Source organism: Panulirus ornatus, chromosome 25 (assembly GCF_036320965.1).
Source record: "Panulirus ornatus isolate Po-2019 chromosome 25, ASM3632096v1, whole genome shotgun sequence".
NCBI classification, from domain to species: Eukaryota; Metazoa; Arthropoda; class Malacostraca; order Decapoda; family Palinuridae; genus Panulirus; species Panulirus ornatus.
In genome coordinates this window covers 5379621-5396708 of record NC_092248.1, presented here as the reverse complement: position 1 = coordinate 5396708, position 17088 = coordinate 5379621, and the positions used below count along the sequence as shown (strand labels likewise).

Genomic DNA, 17088 nt, shown 5'->3' with positions numbered 1-17088 from the left:
CATAGAACATACAAACCTCCAAGCCTTTTTCACAAGATAGTGAGTGCTCTTAAAGTACAAGTCTTAGGCATTACGTTCTTCCAATTATCTATCCCCCATCTCCCAATTTCTTCCTGGATCACTGGATATCGTAATCTAATACTGTTGATCGAGCCACCGTGCCTTCCTCCTCAGCTTGTTATGACATCAACACTAAGGACTTCCCCATCATTTATTGTGAATAAAGTCTTATCTGCTCATCCCGTATGTACAGAGTTGAATGTGTGAACAACACAACTACCCTATGTATTTTCTTGGCAGGTTACTATTATATAAGAGAAAGAAATTGGGAAACAGAAAAGGAGAATATATGCAGAGATGTGCAGGTATGAGATGAGGTGATTCTACCAACGAAATGATACAGCCAAATCCTTCTTACATAGGATCGTGTATTTCTTATGCAGACATCTTTATGCTTCTCATTAAACATTGGCTACTATCTAGAGTATCAAATATACGATGATTTTCCATTACAAATCATATTTTGGCAGGAAATTAGAAGATACATACATAAATGCGATTAAAGTACAAGATGTCATTGTATTAAATAGAAAAAAAAGGATGGAATATTTTGTTCCAGATGAAGCAGGACCTGGATCTTTGGTAAGGACTTCCAGCACTTCCTGGAAGATGAATCAGGATTCCTGTCGTGGAATTGATGACGAAGGATGAGTCTGGTGTTAACGGGCTTGGGCAGGGCTAACTGAGCGAAGGTTGAAGTCAGTTGGGTTCACGTCGACTGATTTCTGGACGCTGGAACCTCTGCTATGGACGGAAAGATCCTCGTGAGGCAGAGTAGAGCCAAGGACATCTTCCTTAACACCAGCAGGAGCATGGACGTCGCCTTGCACACCAACGGAGCCAAGGAGCTCAATAAGAGCATCATCAGAGAGGGCAACATCGCCTTGAACACCGTCAGATCCATGGGGGACATCGCTATGGACGTCGTTGATAGGACCAACAGAGCCGGGAGCATCACCGTGAACACCTGTAGAGTCATGAACAGCACCACCGAGAACATCGTCCAGAGGCGGAACAAAATCATGAACATTGGAGCCTGTGACAACGCCACCAGGGAGATGGAGATGGGACACACTGGGACCCTGGACAACACTGCTACCTCCATGGATGTGGTGGTGGGGTGGGTTCAGAGACCCACTGCCTCCATGGATGTGGTGGTGGGGTGGGTTTAGAGACCCACTGCCTCCATGGATGTGGTGGTGGGGTGGGTTTACAGACCCACTGCCTCCATGGATGTGGTGGTGGGGTGGGTTCAGAGACCCACTGCCTCCATGTGGACGAACGGGGATGCGTCCGCCGTAGCGGGTTGGTCGACCATAGCTGCCATACTGACGTCTTCCATAATTGCTGCCATAAGGTGGGCGGTGATGACCAGCCTCCGCCAAGGAGCTGATCACAACCACAACCAACAACACGGCACAACTCTTCATCATCATCATCCTGGAAACACAGAAGGTCTAAAGTAAGAAAGTTCTATAAAGTATATCGAAACACTTTTTTTTTCCTCGTAAATGTTCACCCATGTGAGCAATAAATAACACTTTAGTTATTAGGCAATCATTAGTGCGTACGTATAACTAATACTCCGAATAGGTAACTCTTTTCTTCAGGCCAAGGGCATCTGGCAACGATACACGCACTCAGAGTGCATTATATAGTAAAAGACTTTATAAATGTATGTATATACATGTATATGCGTCTCCAGCTCACCTTACTATAGTTTGGCTGGCTTATCAACTGAGTGTGAGCGTTGCCCGGGATCATTTTATATCCCCTAGACTAGCATTGCTGGATTACCCCAGAGATTTGGGGGAACTCCATCCAGCGACAGGGGAAGGTGCCAAAGACCGCTGGAGAATAAGTTCAACATCTGAGTCGTATGATCTATATATGCCATAGTAACAATAGCGTTTTAAGTCTTATGGTAAGAGTACTATCAAACGATGAGGAGTGGTGGTTTGTGTTTTGTTTACATCGTATGTTCTTTTACGCAGTCGTACTTTGTGAACATTGCAGTGAAGTTGCCATAACAACTTCTTTTCCTGATTTTGCGGAAACTCCAAATTTCCCAAGATACTTAACAGAAATCCCTTATCCTTGAGAACATGAAGGATAGACATGAAGACAAATTGCACAATTACACCAGTGGATATTTTTTTTCCCCCTCAGATAAAACATGAGCGGAAGATGAATGAAACGATGTGCATCGTTTACCCAAAGATCCGATGATGCCAGTGAAGATTTAAGCGAGTGGCTTAACGACTCACTTTCACTGTTGCTGTGATGTGGGGGGTTGGGGGGGGCGCTCCCACTTAGCGCACACTTCTCAACATAACAGGAACAAGCGTCTGTCTTTCTCCAGCAACACTGCAACGTTTGTTGTTATAATGACGTTAAATACGTTATGTAGGCATGCACGGTCGTAGTAGAAATAACGGTAAACTGTAGCAGAAAGGGACACTATATGCCTAACACCTGGTCTCAGCTCATAGCAGAGAGGGACACTATATACCTTACACTGGTCTCAGCTCATAGCAAAAAGGGACACTATATACCTAACACCTGGTCTCAGCTCATGGCAGAAAGGGACACTATATACCTAACACTGGTCTCAGCTCATAGCAGAAAGGGACACTATATACCTTACACTGGTCTCAGCTCATAGCAGAAAGGGACGCTATATATACCTTACACTGGTCTCAGCTCATAGCAGAAAGGGACACTATATACCTTACACTGGTCTCAGCTCATAGTAGAAAGGGACACTATATATACCTTACACTGGTCTCAGCTCATAGTAGAAAGGGACACTATATATACCTTACACTGGTCTCAGCTCACAGCACTGCGATGGTTTGAGGAGTCCTACAGGGTAAAGTAAAAAAGGGAGAATTGCTTATTTTGCTGAGAGCTGACAGCACAGGCGTTCTAGCTGTGAGCTAAGCTCAAACTACGCTCACGCTCATGGGAGCGGCTCTCCTTCGTCCTAAGCTCACCCCAAACCGCACTACAGCAGTTTGTCTCGTCCTATACACCCACACACACACACACACACACACACACACACACACACAAGAACTGTAGATTACCATTGCTATACGCAAGCTTCTGACGCGCAGACATAGTGTCATACATACCTTCACTACATACCACACAAGGCTGGAAGTCTCGTTCCAAACCCAAGGAATTCCAGTTATGAAACGCAAACCCTCTTCCTCAAGGGAAGTTCGCCCCTATTCTCCTCCACAATAAAGAATGTTATGTAAATGTCGCTACAGTTATCACATACAGTCATACATTGATGGATGTACTTGTGTTTACTTCAAAATGTATCACATGTAATTGACAGCTTCCAAAGTAATGATGACAAAGTTTTACGTTAACAGTTTCCACAGTTTTGACAAAGTTTTACATTGACAGTTTCCACAGTCTTTTCAAAGTTTTACGTTAACAGTTTCCACAGTTTCTATAAAGTTTTACGTTAACAGTTTCCACAGTAATGACACTAAAGTTTTACAATCAGATGCTACAGCTGTGCCTCTTACTTTATATTCGTCATATTCCCTCTAACAACACGATCACAGAATCTTAAATTCAGTTGAAGTGTTCCGTTATCGGACACATATTCGTTTATCTTTTTCGTTATTTTCATTATCGTTCAGTGGTGTTGGTAAATATGTAGTAATTGATTTGTATTGTACGTTTTTGGAAAGGTGATAACTTAATTACTTGAGTTGAAATAAGAAAGTAATATTTACTGCTTTGTTTTTCAGTTTCCATTAATTCATTCCACTGCAGAATATCATTAACTATTCCTTATCTTTTGTGACTTTCTGTTTTGCTTTATAATATTGTAGACAGTGGAATGATTCTGTCCCATTGGATATGTACATGCACGAGCATTTCTCTCTCTCTCTCTCTCTCTCTCTCTCTCTCTCTCTCTCTCTCTCTCTCTCTCTCTGACACTGTCTCTCCTCAGGTAGATAGATAGGTAGTCAGATAAACATATGTAGCTATTTTTGACAGGCAAACAGACTGAGTGATACCATTGATAGATATATACACAGGCATCATCCCAGAGAAGACAGCGTCTAGTGACACTAACCAGAACTTGTCCCTTCCAGACGCTGAACACTTCCAGGAGTTGCTTTCCAGGGTTCGCCATCGTGGGACGATTCTCAGCTGCTGCAGGTGTTGAAGGAGAAGGTACTTCCTATGTCGTGTTCTACAGCGTCCACATCGCCCCGAGCCACTCAGAGACCCAACGTCGATAAGAGGGATGATGAGACACACCAACACCACCATACACACGAAGGTCACGGGGATTCAAACCACCGTCCTCAAGGACATCTGGAGACTGGGTCATCATCATCCACTACCTCTAACCACCACCGCCACTACCACGGGGTCCATGAAGGTCATGGTCATCCACCACGGTCACCAATAGGGTACCTTGATACTTAGGGCCATTTGCCACCACTACAACCACCAGGTGGCTGAGCCACACAGTAACTGAAATGGTTCACTGGAATGAAACAAAGATTGAGTCATTCCAAAGTGGAATGAACCAGCGAAGAGAACGGGAAAGCCCACAATCCGCCCCTAAAAGAAGGAAAGATAATCAAGAGACAAAAAGAGATATGAATTCCTACGAGGCCATGAAAACATTAATATAAATTCACTCTCTGGATTCGTAAGTCAAAAAAGGGAGGCTAACTGGGTAATTTTAGGTATGAGATGTGTAGTGAGGGACGTGAGGGTGCGTTTTTCCAGCAGGTGAGCTGTGGATAGGCGGAATGAACCAAGCCATGACGAAGTGAACGCCAACACCATCGGAAAATTCAGGATGTTTTAGGGATGATGCAATAGGATATATACATAAAAAAAAACGGGTCCTCACGAGCATTAAACTCCTTCGATTATGTGCAAACCATTGATGACTCACACGGTTCTAGGCGGCTGGCTTACGCCCTACCCACACACCCATCAGACTAGTTTATTTGCTGGAGGGGGAGGAGCAGGTTCTCCCCATCATACCGCCCTCCTCCCACACCTGGTAGCAGGTAGTAATGCCTGGCCTTTCCAGGGAGGCAGATCTTACGATATCCAGATGATGGAACCTGGAAGAAAAAAAGAAAAAAAAACACTTTCCTGAGTTTACCATCTCGTCCTTGAGGTTATTTCTTGTTTGACTTTAAAACCGACAGTGAAACATTTTGCTTCGTGCATATAATGTTATCTTAATGGTGCTGTTAGGTATGACGTCTTAATGGTGTTGTTAAGTATGACGTCTTAATGGTGTTGTTCGTTATGACGTGAACTCTAAGGGCCCTTGACTCAAGTCTACAACCAGCTGTGAGGAACTATGACTTATTTGCCTTCACGATTGTCTTTCCCTCACGTCTTTCCCCTCATACTTAATTCTCTTTCCATCTTACCAAATTCAATCGCACGCAGATGAAACATAAAAGATCAATGCTCATTCTCAGAAATGGGAGGATAGAATAGCCTATGAAAGTTGATGAGAATATTGAATGAGTATTTTCAAAAGGAGTCGAAAACAGAGGAGGATTTTTGTATAAGAAATAATGAGGATGAATATACTAGACCTTATAATCACTGAGTGATATAGGATAGTAACATTGGTGTCACCACCCTCCCATACGCTTGAAGGAACTAGTTTTGTCACGTCTTTTAGTGACGTCACCCATGTTGATGGAAGTAGCTCTGGGATCCTTCTATTCACAGTGATCAAACTTCCCGATCTCTTGAAACTTCCTTTCGCTGGCAGAAACCTGTTGACTTCTCAGATTCCCAGTGTCGGTTTGAGTAATATGTAATATTTTACGATATCCAGATCTTATTGGACTCTGTGATCAACAATCGTGTGAAATGAAAGTTACGAGATGTTGATTTGTGAGTTTATTATGAGCGATTAGGAAACAATGATTACTGTACGTAACGTAGAAAGGGTAACAGCAAGATCCAGGGTGTTGTTGGAGCGGATGAGGATGGAGGGCCTGGAGTGGCACCAGTTGTGGCAGTGGTTGTAGGTGGAGTGGCACCAGATGGGACAGTAGTTGTAGGTGGAGTGGCACCAGTTGTGGCATTGGCTGTGTAGGTGGAGTGGCACCAGTTGTAGCATTGGTTGTAGGTGAAGGGGCACCAGTTGTGGCATTGGCTGTGTAGGTGGAGTGTCACCAGTTGTGGCATTGGCTGTGTAGGTGGAGTGGCACCAGTTGTAGCATTGGTTGTAGGTGAAGTGGCACCAGTTAGGGCAGTGGTTGTAGGTGGAGTGGCACCAGTTGTGGCAGTGGTTGTAGGTGGAGTGGCACCAGTTGTGGCATTGGCTGTGTAGGTGGAGTGGCACCAGTTGTGGCATTGGCTGTGTAGGTGGAGTGGCACCAGTTGTGGCATTGGCTGTGTAGGTGGAGTGGCACCAGTTGTGGCATTGGCTGTGTAGGTGGAGTGGCACCAGTTGTGGCAGTGGTTGTAGGTGGAGTGGCACCAGTTGTGGCATTGGCTGTGTAGGTGGAGTGGCACCAGTTGTGGCATTGGCTGTGTAGGTGGAGTGGCACCAGTTGTGGCATTGGCTGTGTAGGTGGAGTGGCACCAGTTGTGGCATTGGCTGTGTAGGTGGAGTGGCACCAGATGGGACAGTAGTTGTAGGTGGAGTGGCACCAGATGGGACAGTAGTTGTAGGTGGAGTGGCACCAGTTGTGGCATTGGCTGTGTAGGTGGAGTGGCACCAGTTGTGGCATTGGCTGTGTAGGTGGAGTGGCACCAGTTGTGGCATTGGCTGTGTAGGTGGAGTGGCACCAGTTGTGGCATTGGCTGTGTAGGTGGAGTGGCACCAGTTGTGGCATTGGCTGTGTAGGTGGAGTGGCACCAGTTGTGGCATTGGCTGTGTAGGTGGAGTGGCACCAGTTGTGGCATTGGCTGTGTAGGTGGAGTGGCACCAGTTGTGGCATTGGCTGTGTAGGTGGAGTGGCACCAGTTGTGGCATTGGCTGTGTAGGTGGAGTGGCACCAGTTGTGGCATTGGCTGTGTAGGTGGAGTGGCACCAGTTGTGGCATTGGCTGTGTAGGTGGAGTGGCACCAGTTGTGGCATTGGCTGTGTAGGTGGAGTGGCACCAGATGGGACAGTAGTTGTAGGTGGAGTGGCACCAGTTGTGGCATTGGCTGTGTAGGTGGAGTGGCACCAGATGGGACAGTAGTTGTAGGTGGAGTGGCACCAGTTGTGGCATTGGCTGTGTAGGTGGAGTGGCACCAGTTGTGGCATTGGCTGTGTAGGTGGAGTGGCACCAGTTGTGGCATTGGCTGTGTAGGTGGAGTGGCACCAGATGGGACAGTAGTTGTAGGTGGAGTGGCACCAGTTGTGGCATTGGCTGTGTAGGTGGAGTGGCACCAGTTGTGGCATTGGCTGTGTAGGTGGAGTGGCACCAGTTGTGGCATTGGCTGTGTAGGTGGAGTGGCACCAGTTGTGGCATTGGCTGTGTAGGTGGAGTGGCACCAGTTGTGGCATTGGCTGTGTAGGTGGAGTGGCACCAGATGGGACAGTAGTTGTAGGTGGAGTGGCACCAGTTGTGGCATTGGCTGTGTAGGTGGAGTGGCACCAGTTGTGGCATTGGCTGTGTAGGTGGAGTGGCACCAGTTGTGGCATTGGCTGTGTAGGTGGAGTGGCACCAGATGGGACAGTAGTTGTAGGTGGAGTGGCACCAGTTGTGGCATTGGCTGTGTAGGTGGAGTGGCACCAGATGGGACAGTAGTTGTAGGTGGAGTGGCACCAGATGGGACAGTAGTTGTAGGTGGAGTGGCACCAGTTGTGGCATTGGCTGTGTAGGTGGAGTGGCACCAGATGGGACAGTAGTTGTAGGTGGAGTGGCACCAGTTGTGGCATTGGCTGTGTAGGTGGAGTGGCACCAGTTGTGGCAGTGGTTGTAGGTGGAGTGGCACCAGTTGTGGCATTGGCTGTGTAGGTGGAGTGGCACCAGTTGTGGCATTGGCTGTGTAGGTGGAGTGGCACCAGATGGGACAGTAGTTGTAGGTGGAGTGGCACCAGATGGGACAGTAGTTGTAGGTGGAGTGGCACCAGTTGTAGCATTGGCTGTGTAGGTGGAGTGGCACCAGTTGTGGCATTGGCTGTGTAGGTGGAGTGGCACCAGTTGTGGCATTGGCTGTGTAGGTGGAGTGGCACCAGATGGGACAGTAGTTGTAGGTGGAGTGGCACCAGATGGGACAGTAGTTGTAGGTGGAGTGGCACCAGTTGTGGCATTGGCTGTGTAGGTGGAGTGGCACCAGTTGTGGCATTGGCTGTGTAGGTGGAGTGGCACCAGTTGTGGCAGTGGTTGTAGGTGGAGTGGCACCAGTTGTGGCATTGGCTGTGTAGGTGGAGTGGCACCAGATGGGACAGTAGTTGTAGGTGGAGTGGCACCAGATGGGACAGTAGTTGTAGGTGGAGTGGCACCAGATGGGACAGTAGTTGTAGGTGGAGTGGCACCAGTTGTGGCATTGGCTGTGTAGGTGGAGTGGCACCAGATGGGACAGTAGTTGTAGGTGGAGTGGCACCAGATGGGACAGTAGTTGTAGGTGGAGTGGCACCAGTTGTGGCATTGGCTGTGTAGGTGGAGTGGCACCAGTTGTGGCATTGGCTGTGTAGGTGGAGTGGCACCAGATGGGACAGTAGTTGTAGGTGGAGTGGCACCAGTTGTGGCATTGGCTGTGTAGGTGGAGTGGCACCAGATGGGACAGTAGTTGTAGGTGGAGTGGCACCAGTTGTGGCATTGGCTGTGTAGGTGGAGTGGCACCAGTTGTAGCATTGGCTGTGTAGGTGGAGTGGCACCAGTTGTGGCATTGGCTGTGTAGGTGGAGTGGCACCAGTTGTGGCATTGGCTGTGTAGGTGGAGTGGCACCAGTTGTGGCATTGGCTGTGTAGGTGGAGTGGCACCAGATGGGACAGTAGTTGTAGGTGGAGTGGCACCAGATGGGACAGTAGTTGTAGGTGGAGTGGCACCAGATGGGACAGTAGTTGTAGGTGGAGTGGCACCAGTTGTGGCATTGGCTGTGTAGGTGGAGTGGCACCAGTTGTGGCATTGGCTGTGTAGGTGGAGTGGCACCAGATGGGACAGTAGTTGTAGGTGGAGTGGCACCAGATGGGACAGTAGTTGTAGGTGGAGTGGCACCAGTTGTGGCATTGGCTGTGTAGGTGGAGTGGCACCAGATGGGACAGTAGTTGTAGGTGGAGTGGCACCAGTTGTGGCATTGGCTGTGTAGGTGGAGTGGCACCAGATGGGACAGTAGTTGTAGGTGGAGTGGCACCAGTTGTGGCATTGGCTGTGTAGGTGGAGTGGCACCAGTTGTGGCATTGGCTGTGTAGGTGGAGTGGCACCAGATGGGACAGTAGTTGTAGGTGGAGTGGCACCAGTTGTGGCATTGGCTGTGTAGGTGGAGTGGCACCAGATGGGACAGTAGTTGTAGGTGGAGTGGCACCAGATGGGACAGTATGAGGGGGAGATAATAACCTTGCATAAGGGGGAAAGGGGGCAATTAGGAATTCGCTAAGAACCTAATGAAAAGCTCAAAGCAAGTGTGGTATGCAAGACAACATTGTATATTAGAAAACTTGATAAAGATCTTTGAGTTATTTGGAAGTTAAGTTCACTTGTTGATATGAATCAGATTCTTATGAAACTGAATTCGGTATCTATGTAAAAGTAAAAATTATCATGTGACCAGCAGCCAGTTCTGTCTTTGTTTTTATGTTGTTTGGTAACGTGTGACACCTGATAGCAATGATCAAGAACGTTTTGTTTGACGAAACAAACTGACATGCTTTTTGCAAGCAGTGAAAAATTCATCATGAATTTCCACCAGTGTCTTTGGAAGGTCTTGAAAGTGACAAAGGAATTGTATTGATCACTAATGTAGTTCACTGAAGCACTTAATGTAAATCACTGAAGCACTTAATGTAAATCACTGAAGCACTTAATGTAAATTACTGAAGCACTTAATGTAAATCACTGAAGCACTTAATATAAATCACTGAAGCACTTAATGTAAATCACTGAAGCACCTAATGTAAATCACTGAAGCACTTAATGTAAATCACTGAAGCACTTACATATACCATTTATTTTCCAGCCTTGGGGTAATCATATATATGTTTAGTTATACGACTCATGTAACCAAATACCCTATTCAGTGCCATCTCATTTATACTCTAACCAAAGCCATGTGACCAGCTAATCAACCAGACCCTTAAAGGGGAGAGGGATGATAAACAGCTAGGTTGACTGTTCACACGGAATATCACAAGGCAACAGGCTTTACCCTCGAGTTATTTCTAATGGTGGTTTGGCTATTAGAATACCCTGTGACACAGATGCGACCAGTAAGTTCCTACGTACAAGATTTCAAGTGTTGCCTTATCACACTGTAATATGCACTTGTGTATTAATGACGTCTGTCATTCTCCGAGATCTACATATTTCTAAACCTAAGTGGAATATTAGTATTCTATTTCGAAGATAAATTAAACTGTAGCGAAGAAATTCATTTAGCATTTCTCTAAATTGGTTACGGAGGGTAATTCTTCGTTAGATGGTATTTACGGTTTGAAAAAAGGTTCCCATTTTCAGTAAAGGTATTATTCAGGCACCGTCTTAATTCATATTGATAACTGCACTCCACTATATATATATATATATATATATATATATATATATATATATATATATATATATATATACGGTGACCTATTATTACACAAGAGTTCTCTTAAGAAGACACTCATTACATCTAAGACAAATGGACAAGTATTAAAACCTTTGCTATTAACATACAACGAAGGTTACTCGAATTGCTTACCTATAGCTGAACACTCTATAAAAGCCGGTAAACTTAGGTGTTCTATAAACTATTTCGTACTAGTATTCCAGTCACTTAATTGATGTGTTTATATGAAAAAGATTTTCCAAGTCACGAGTAAATCCCATATATATAATCTTATGGTTTTCAATTCACAGTTTAAAAACTACTGAAATGTTTCTATAGTTTATGTAATGTTATAGTTTCCTAGTGATCTTAGTAGATCTGTCATCTGTCTAACATCAAGGAGTTTAGTTAATTCTGGATCCCAAAAGACGATCAGTCACAGAGTCCAACCCTCTAAGCCATAAGTACAATCAACTAATGTTTCAAAAAACGTTTTCAATTTTTTTCAAAGTTGACCTGTGACCCCCTTTACCCTACAGGACAGTTTCTCGTTTTATTATTCATTTGATAATTAGATTATCAGTTATGTACAGAGTATATATGAAGAGACAAACTCCTTTATATTCGTTGAAGAAATCAAAGAAGAGAAAAAATGATCAAGATGTGGGTAAGTTTCTTATGGAATGATAATCAAAAATCCCCCCAAAATTCAGTTATTTCCTTATCAAAGACTTTCTTTGTTTCTCGTTAAACATTGCCTATTGCCAAATGTATTCAATAAAAGATATAATTTCAATTAGTGACTTTATTCATTTTCGTACAAAAATTAGAATATATGTATACACAGAGGTCAACTAAAGTACGGAACGTCTTGAATTATTAGGTAGACAGAAGATACAAACGTTTCGCCAAGAGGCTCGATGTTATCATGAGTCAGGTGATAACACCTTCCTGACGTGGGAGGACCTGGAACTTTGATGGGACCTGACGGCAGTGTCCCCGAGAGGGTGTGTCAGGAGTTCCTGTCGAGGGGGCGGGAGGCCAAAAGGTCGAGTCTGGCTTAACGAGCGTGGTAGTGCACAGAGGAACCCCTAGCATGAGCAGAGAGATTGTCGTGATGCACAGCAGAGCTAGGGGGATGCCCACCAAAGCCACCGTTGTGAGGGACAACAGAGCCGTGGACATCGTGGTGAGGGACAACAGAGCCGTGGACATCGTGGTGAGGGACAACAGAGCCGTGGACATCGTTGTGAGGGACAACAGAGCCGTGGACATCGTTGTGAGGGACAACAGAGCCGTGGACATCGTTGTGAGGGGCAACAGAGCCATGGACATGGCCGTGAGGGGCAACAGAGCCGTGGATGCCGGAGCCTGTGGCAACACCACTGGAGAGATGTGGGCGTGACCCACCACTGCCTCCGTGTGGACGAACTGGGACGCGTCCGCCGTAGCGACTTGGTCGACCATAGCTGCCATACTGACGTCTTCCATAACTGCTGCCATAAGATGGTCGGCGATGACCAGCCTCCGCCAAGGAGCTGATCACAACCACAACCAACAACACGGCACAACTCTTCATCATCATCATCCTGGAAACACAAGAGGTCTTAAGAATGCTCTCCATATTTCACAAAATATTCTGGTCAATGTTTAAGATAGATATAACAGTAGCAAGACAAAGTATACCTCACCCTGAAATACTGCTCGACAAGGAGATATATCTAACAAAATACAACATGGAAAAATCCACACCAACTACAAGCAGGTTATGTGAAGGAACACTTTATAGTAAACATATAGAGAGCCTGTGTGTGTATCTAACTCACCTTGTTATAGTATAGTCGACTTCTTAAGTGAGGATGAGTCCTGCCCTGGGTACTTATATACCCCGGTCAGCCTAGCTAAGCTCTGGCTGGATTACGCCACCAGAGACCGGGGAACTCCATCCACTGGAACGGGTTGCCAACGGCCTCTGCAGAAGAAAACCATGATCCGCTTCGTATCATCTTTTCCCCCCATTTCGTGGTGACATCAACATCGTCACCCTTCTCAAGGAAGCATTGATGTTTCTGCTATTGATTACTTATTCGCGTCTTATTCTCATATTTTCTTTAACCGGTAAATAACTGAAGAATATAAGAACGTTGTCAAGATGTTGCCATAATTTTTCTCTGATTTTCCAGGAACATATATTTTGTCATTTCAGGAAAACCCCAAATTACTCAAGTTTGTTCAGAGAAATCCCTTGCACCTCGGAACACGAAGGATATGTACACAGGAATAAAGATTTTTATGGGTTACATTGATGCTATTTCATAATGATGCATCACTAATGAGTCAACTACAGCTTCCTACTTCACATTATAGTGTTCAGCAGACGTAATTTGGTCACTGGAGAAGCAAGTCGCGAATTACCCAAAATGTTTAGCTAGTGAGCGTCACTCGTAGACGTCAGGGGTAGACAGAATCCCAAGCAATGTACAAGGAGACGCTCTTCCCTAACTATTTTCCAACATGTTCCCTTGAGATATGTGCTTATTACACCTGTAAGGCTATTACCTTTATCTCCACTTCAGTTCCATAGCATTTGAACTTTTGTGTGACACTATACCAAGGCTTGTGCTGGTATGTATAGATATATGGCGCATTCCGATGGCCGAAAACATATAAAGACAACGAATGCTCGTCTTCGCAGCACTGGAGAGCGTAATAATAAACTGTCGACACTATGGAAAGGAGATGATTATTTCCTGCTGTATCCTCAGCCCAAAGCACACATGGGTTTCCTTACATTATGCGTCTTCATTTGTCGTAAATTCACACCACGCTGTGCAGGCTCTTTGCTCTATCCTATAAGACGCTCATGTGATGCATATCACTGTTCGTATATGCATTCACACACACACACATACACACGTACGATCACAGCATTTCTCCTCAGCGAACTACTAAACGCAGGCAATTTCCCCATAGATCTCTTGTGATTGTAGTTATGGAAAAAAAAGTCATAGCCACTATAAATACAATTTTTTTTCACATTATATTGACGGCCTATGCTCTTATCTACCTACAAATAAATTCCTTTATGATTTAGAGTTTCCTCTGCTTACAACGACCATTGCCCCTTGTTTCTGTACACTGAGTTCCATGGCTAAGCGGTTAACATCCCCATCATCCACACAAGTGGCAGGTGTTGGAATCCCACTGTCGTATGATGTGCACCTTCACTGCAAGAGAAGTGCATTCATATCCCTCCGTATTTGACAGTGCGATTGACGAAACATTAAGTAGTCGTCGATATGTTGACTGACGGGAATTGGCCGGCGAGGATCCTATTGTTTGTGTTTATATCACGAAGGGCATTCATTTACTTGTGATCGAATAGTCTTTTCTCCATTATGGGTTCCATTGCCTACTCGTAAACATTCCCAGCGTCCATACAAAGAGGATAGTTTCAATTCCTACTGTCGTTAGACATTTTATGCACTTTGGAAGTGAGCATTCATTGTCCCATACACACACACACACACACACACACACACACACACACACACACACATGTATGTATGTAACCTCCTATCTCATGAAAGAACATTACAAAATAGTGCTGTAAGGTACAGCCTCGAATTCGAAAGAGACACTAAAGTCAACACAGGAACGAGAGAATGACTCAGGGCGAAACAGACAGCAGAGACAAACAGAAAGAGACACAGATTGAGACAGTAACATCATCATACATTCGACTGTACCACAGGTGGAAAATCCTGGCTGAACCAGTCAGACGAGCGTGGATGGCCTCAGGCAGCGAGGAGCGCTTGCTGCGTTGATTGAACCCAAGTAGGCAGCCCTGATACGCCACATTCCTAACCATGATTAACCACAGGTCTCAGGTTTCCCTACGGAGTAACGAACTACCGAAGGTAGTTAGTGCAGAGTGACGCATACCATCACAAATCCGCCTGGAAACCTGGACAGTGTTGTAGGGGTCACTGTGAGGAAGCGAGAGAGAAAATGAACAGTGTGTGTGGATACTCACACGGACCCATTATGTTATTTCCAGCACTGTGGGTGATGATGGAGTACGCTAAAGGAATCCGGGGCGACCCCCCTGTACATCCCGCTCTTGCCAAATTTCCAGGAAAGGGTCCTTCTCCCTCTCCCACAGATCTTGATATGGAAGATTGTGTACTCGGGAATATCACCTTGTTTGTAGATATTTCTAACCAAAATACGGCCTGCTTGTAAATACCTAATTTACAAGGGTAGGGTAGTGGTAAATGGTTCTTCATTAGTAATATAGAATTAAGATCTTGATATGGAGATTATCTGATATCTCAGAGATTTGTTTTACAAGCTGAAGTAGCCGATAGATGTTCCATTTAATGCAAGACGCGAAATCTGGGTTATAAGTCTTCTATGGACACACACACACACACACACACACACGTACACACACACACATTTTTCATTCAATGTAAGACGCGAAATCTGGGTTACAGGTGTTCTATGGACACACACACACACACACAAAAGAAAAACGTTGACCAACACCATTTGTCAACGGCAAATAAAAACTCATAACTCCTCACCCTATGTTACTACGCCATCCAGCTTGGTCCTCCCGTCTCGTACATTGCTCTTCCGTGTAGCACAACGCGTCTCATCGCAGTCCCCCCCAGCCACTCTTGCGTCTGTGGCCCGCTTCCCGACACCAGCGCACAGATGGAAGCAGCGTTGGAGCGAGATCGACAACAACACCTCCTCCCTTTTAGAACGCATCTTCGGACGCCACTCCTCCTCCCTTTTAGAACGCATCTTCGGACGCCACACCTCCTCCCTTTTAGAACGCATCTTCGAACGCCACACCTCCTCCCTTTTAGAACGCATCTTCGAACGCCACACCTTCGCGATCAAGTAGTCCTCGCCTCACAAAACTATCCCCCCCAGCTACGTCCATGGCTACGAAGTGCTCTACATCCTTAGCCCCTCCTTTAGGGCTATAAGATGCTGCTACTCCTGGTGCTGTGTTTTCTCTTAACTGCTACATCCACTGCTGTTGCCCTTGCGAGATGAGACGTGCCATCGGGAGACACTGGTAAGTGGGAACATGTAGTCTATCAGTATATCTAAGGGAATAAGTTGATGTCTATTTTCTGATGTGAATGAAAGTATATTGTCCTGGATACTTAAGTCTATTTTTCTTAAGTGAGAGTAGAGGTGGACTACAATTCTTGGCATTTTATAATGCTTGGCATCGTAATATTATTCATGTCTGAATAGATTTCCTCCATAGTTTAGAAGTGTTATACTAAACACCTGTTGATTAAATGCTCATACCACATACCACACGACGTAAGAAATAATTATCGTATTTTCTTTGAAAAATTGGTTAAGTAAATCGGTCAGAAAAAATCGGTCAGAATCCGATGTGATTTATCTATCTGTGACCCACGAACCTCTCATCCATACAACACCTGTGGGACTACTGTATCGTGGACTACACCCGTGTCTGCCGTCACATACAGCCACCTCTCTTTCCACTCGCCTCTCAGGGCACCAGGAGACTGAGTTCCGCCTCCCTTACCTCACTCGTCCACTATATGGCCTCCTTCATTCTTCAGGACTCCATTCGTTGCCTCGTCCACTCCAAGTTACCCAAAATACTCCCATTTCCTCCGGGTTCTCCCAGTTCAAACTCACACTCCTCCCAACCTGTCTCTTTACCCTAATCATCTTCATGATCTTTCCTCTGTCTATTTTCATTCCCCTGTCTCACGTTCTCCCACAGTGCTGTCTGTCATTAGAGCATTCTCGAAGTTATACAGCGAGTGAACAATCACCTTTAGCGAAGGTGTATTACTGGGAGTTTAAACTCATCAAAGAACTCCTCACTCCAAAGGTGTCTACATCTCCATGCTACTGGATGTAGCACAACATTGGGCTACAGGAGTCCTTAGAAATATATGATATATATATATATATATATATATATATATATATATATATATATATATATATATATATATACTCGTCACGCATCATGCTTCTCATTATGTCCTTTTTTGCAAAAGGGAAAAAGCAAAGTTCCACATTGTTGGTAATTCCAGATTTCATCACCAAAAGAACTCCAAAGAACAAAAACAGATCTCATAGCAGGTTGCCAAGCCTGAGCGAACAATAAATGAATCATTTAATGAAGGCAGAACATTCTACATCACACGATGTCACTAATGGAAATTTTCTTTTAATTGGATACATCTCTGATAATGAACTTTTTTTTGTATTCACGTACCTAGAGATGATACCCTCGACGCG

General features: G+C 45.1%; 1 protein-coding gene and 1 long non-coding RNA gene across 3 annotated transcripts; both read right to left on the bottom strand.

Annotated features, from left to right (window-relative positions):
* Positions 1–408: 408 nt before the first annotated feature.
* LOC139757197 (uncharacterized) lies at positions 409–4511 on the bottom strand. Its single transcript, XM_071677346.1, has 2 exons — positions 4166–4511; positions 409–1500 (listed from the first exon to the last, which is right to left on the bottom strand). The coding sequence occupies exons 1-2, from the start codon at positions 4363–4365 to the stop codon at positions 720–722; spliced, it is 981 nt and encodes a 326-aa protein (XP_071533447.1). The 5' UTR covers positions 4366–4511; the 3' UTR covers positions 409–719.
* A 7052-nt stretch (positions 4512–11563) lies between these two features.
* Positions 11564–17080, bottom strand: LOC139757195 (uncharacterized). 2 transcript variants are annotated; one of them, XR_011714537.1, is made up of 3 exons: positions 17066–17080; positions 12600–12745; positions 11564–12362 (listed from the first exon to the last, which is right to left on the bottom strand). It is a non-coding gene; the product is annotated as an uncharacterized lncRNA (long non-coding RNA). The 2 variants fall into 2 exon arrangements; XR_011714536.1 differs by lacking the exon at positions 17066–17080 and having other exon boundaries at positions 12600–14277.
* Positions 17081–17088: the final 8 nt, after the last annotated feature.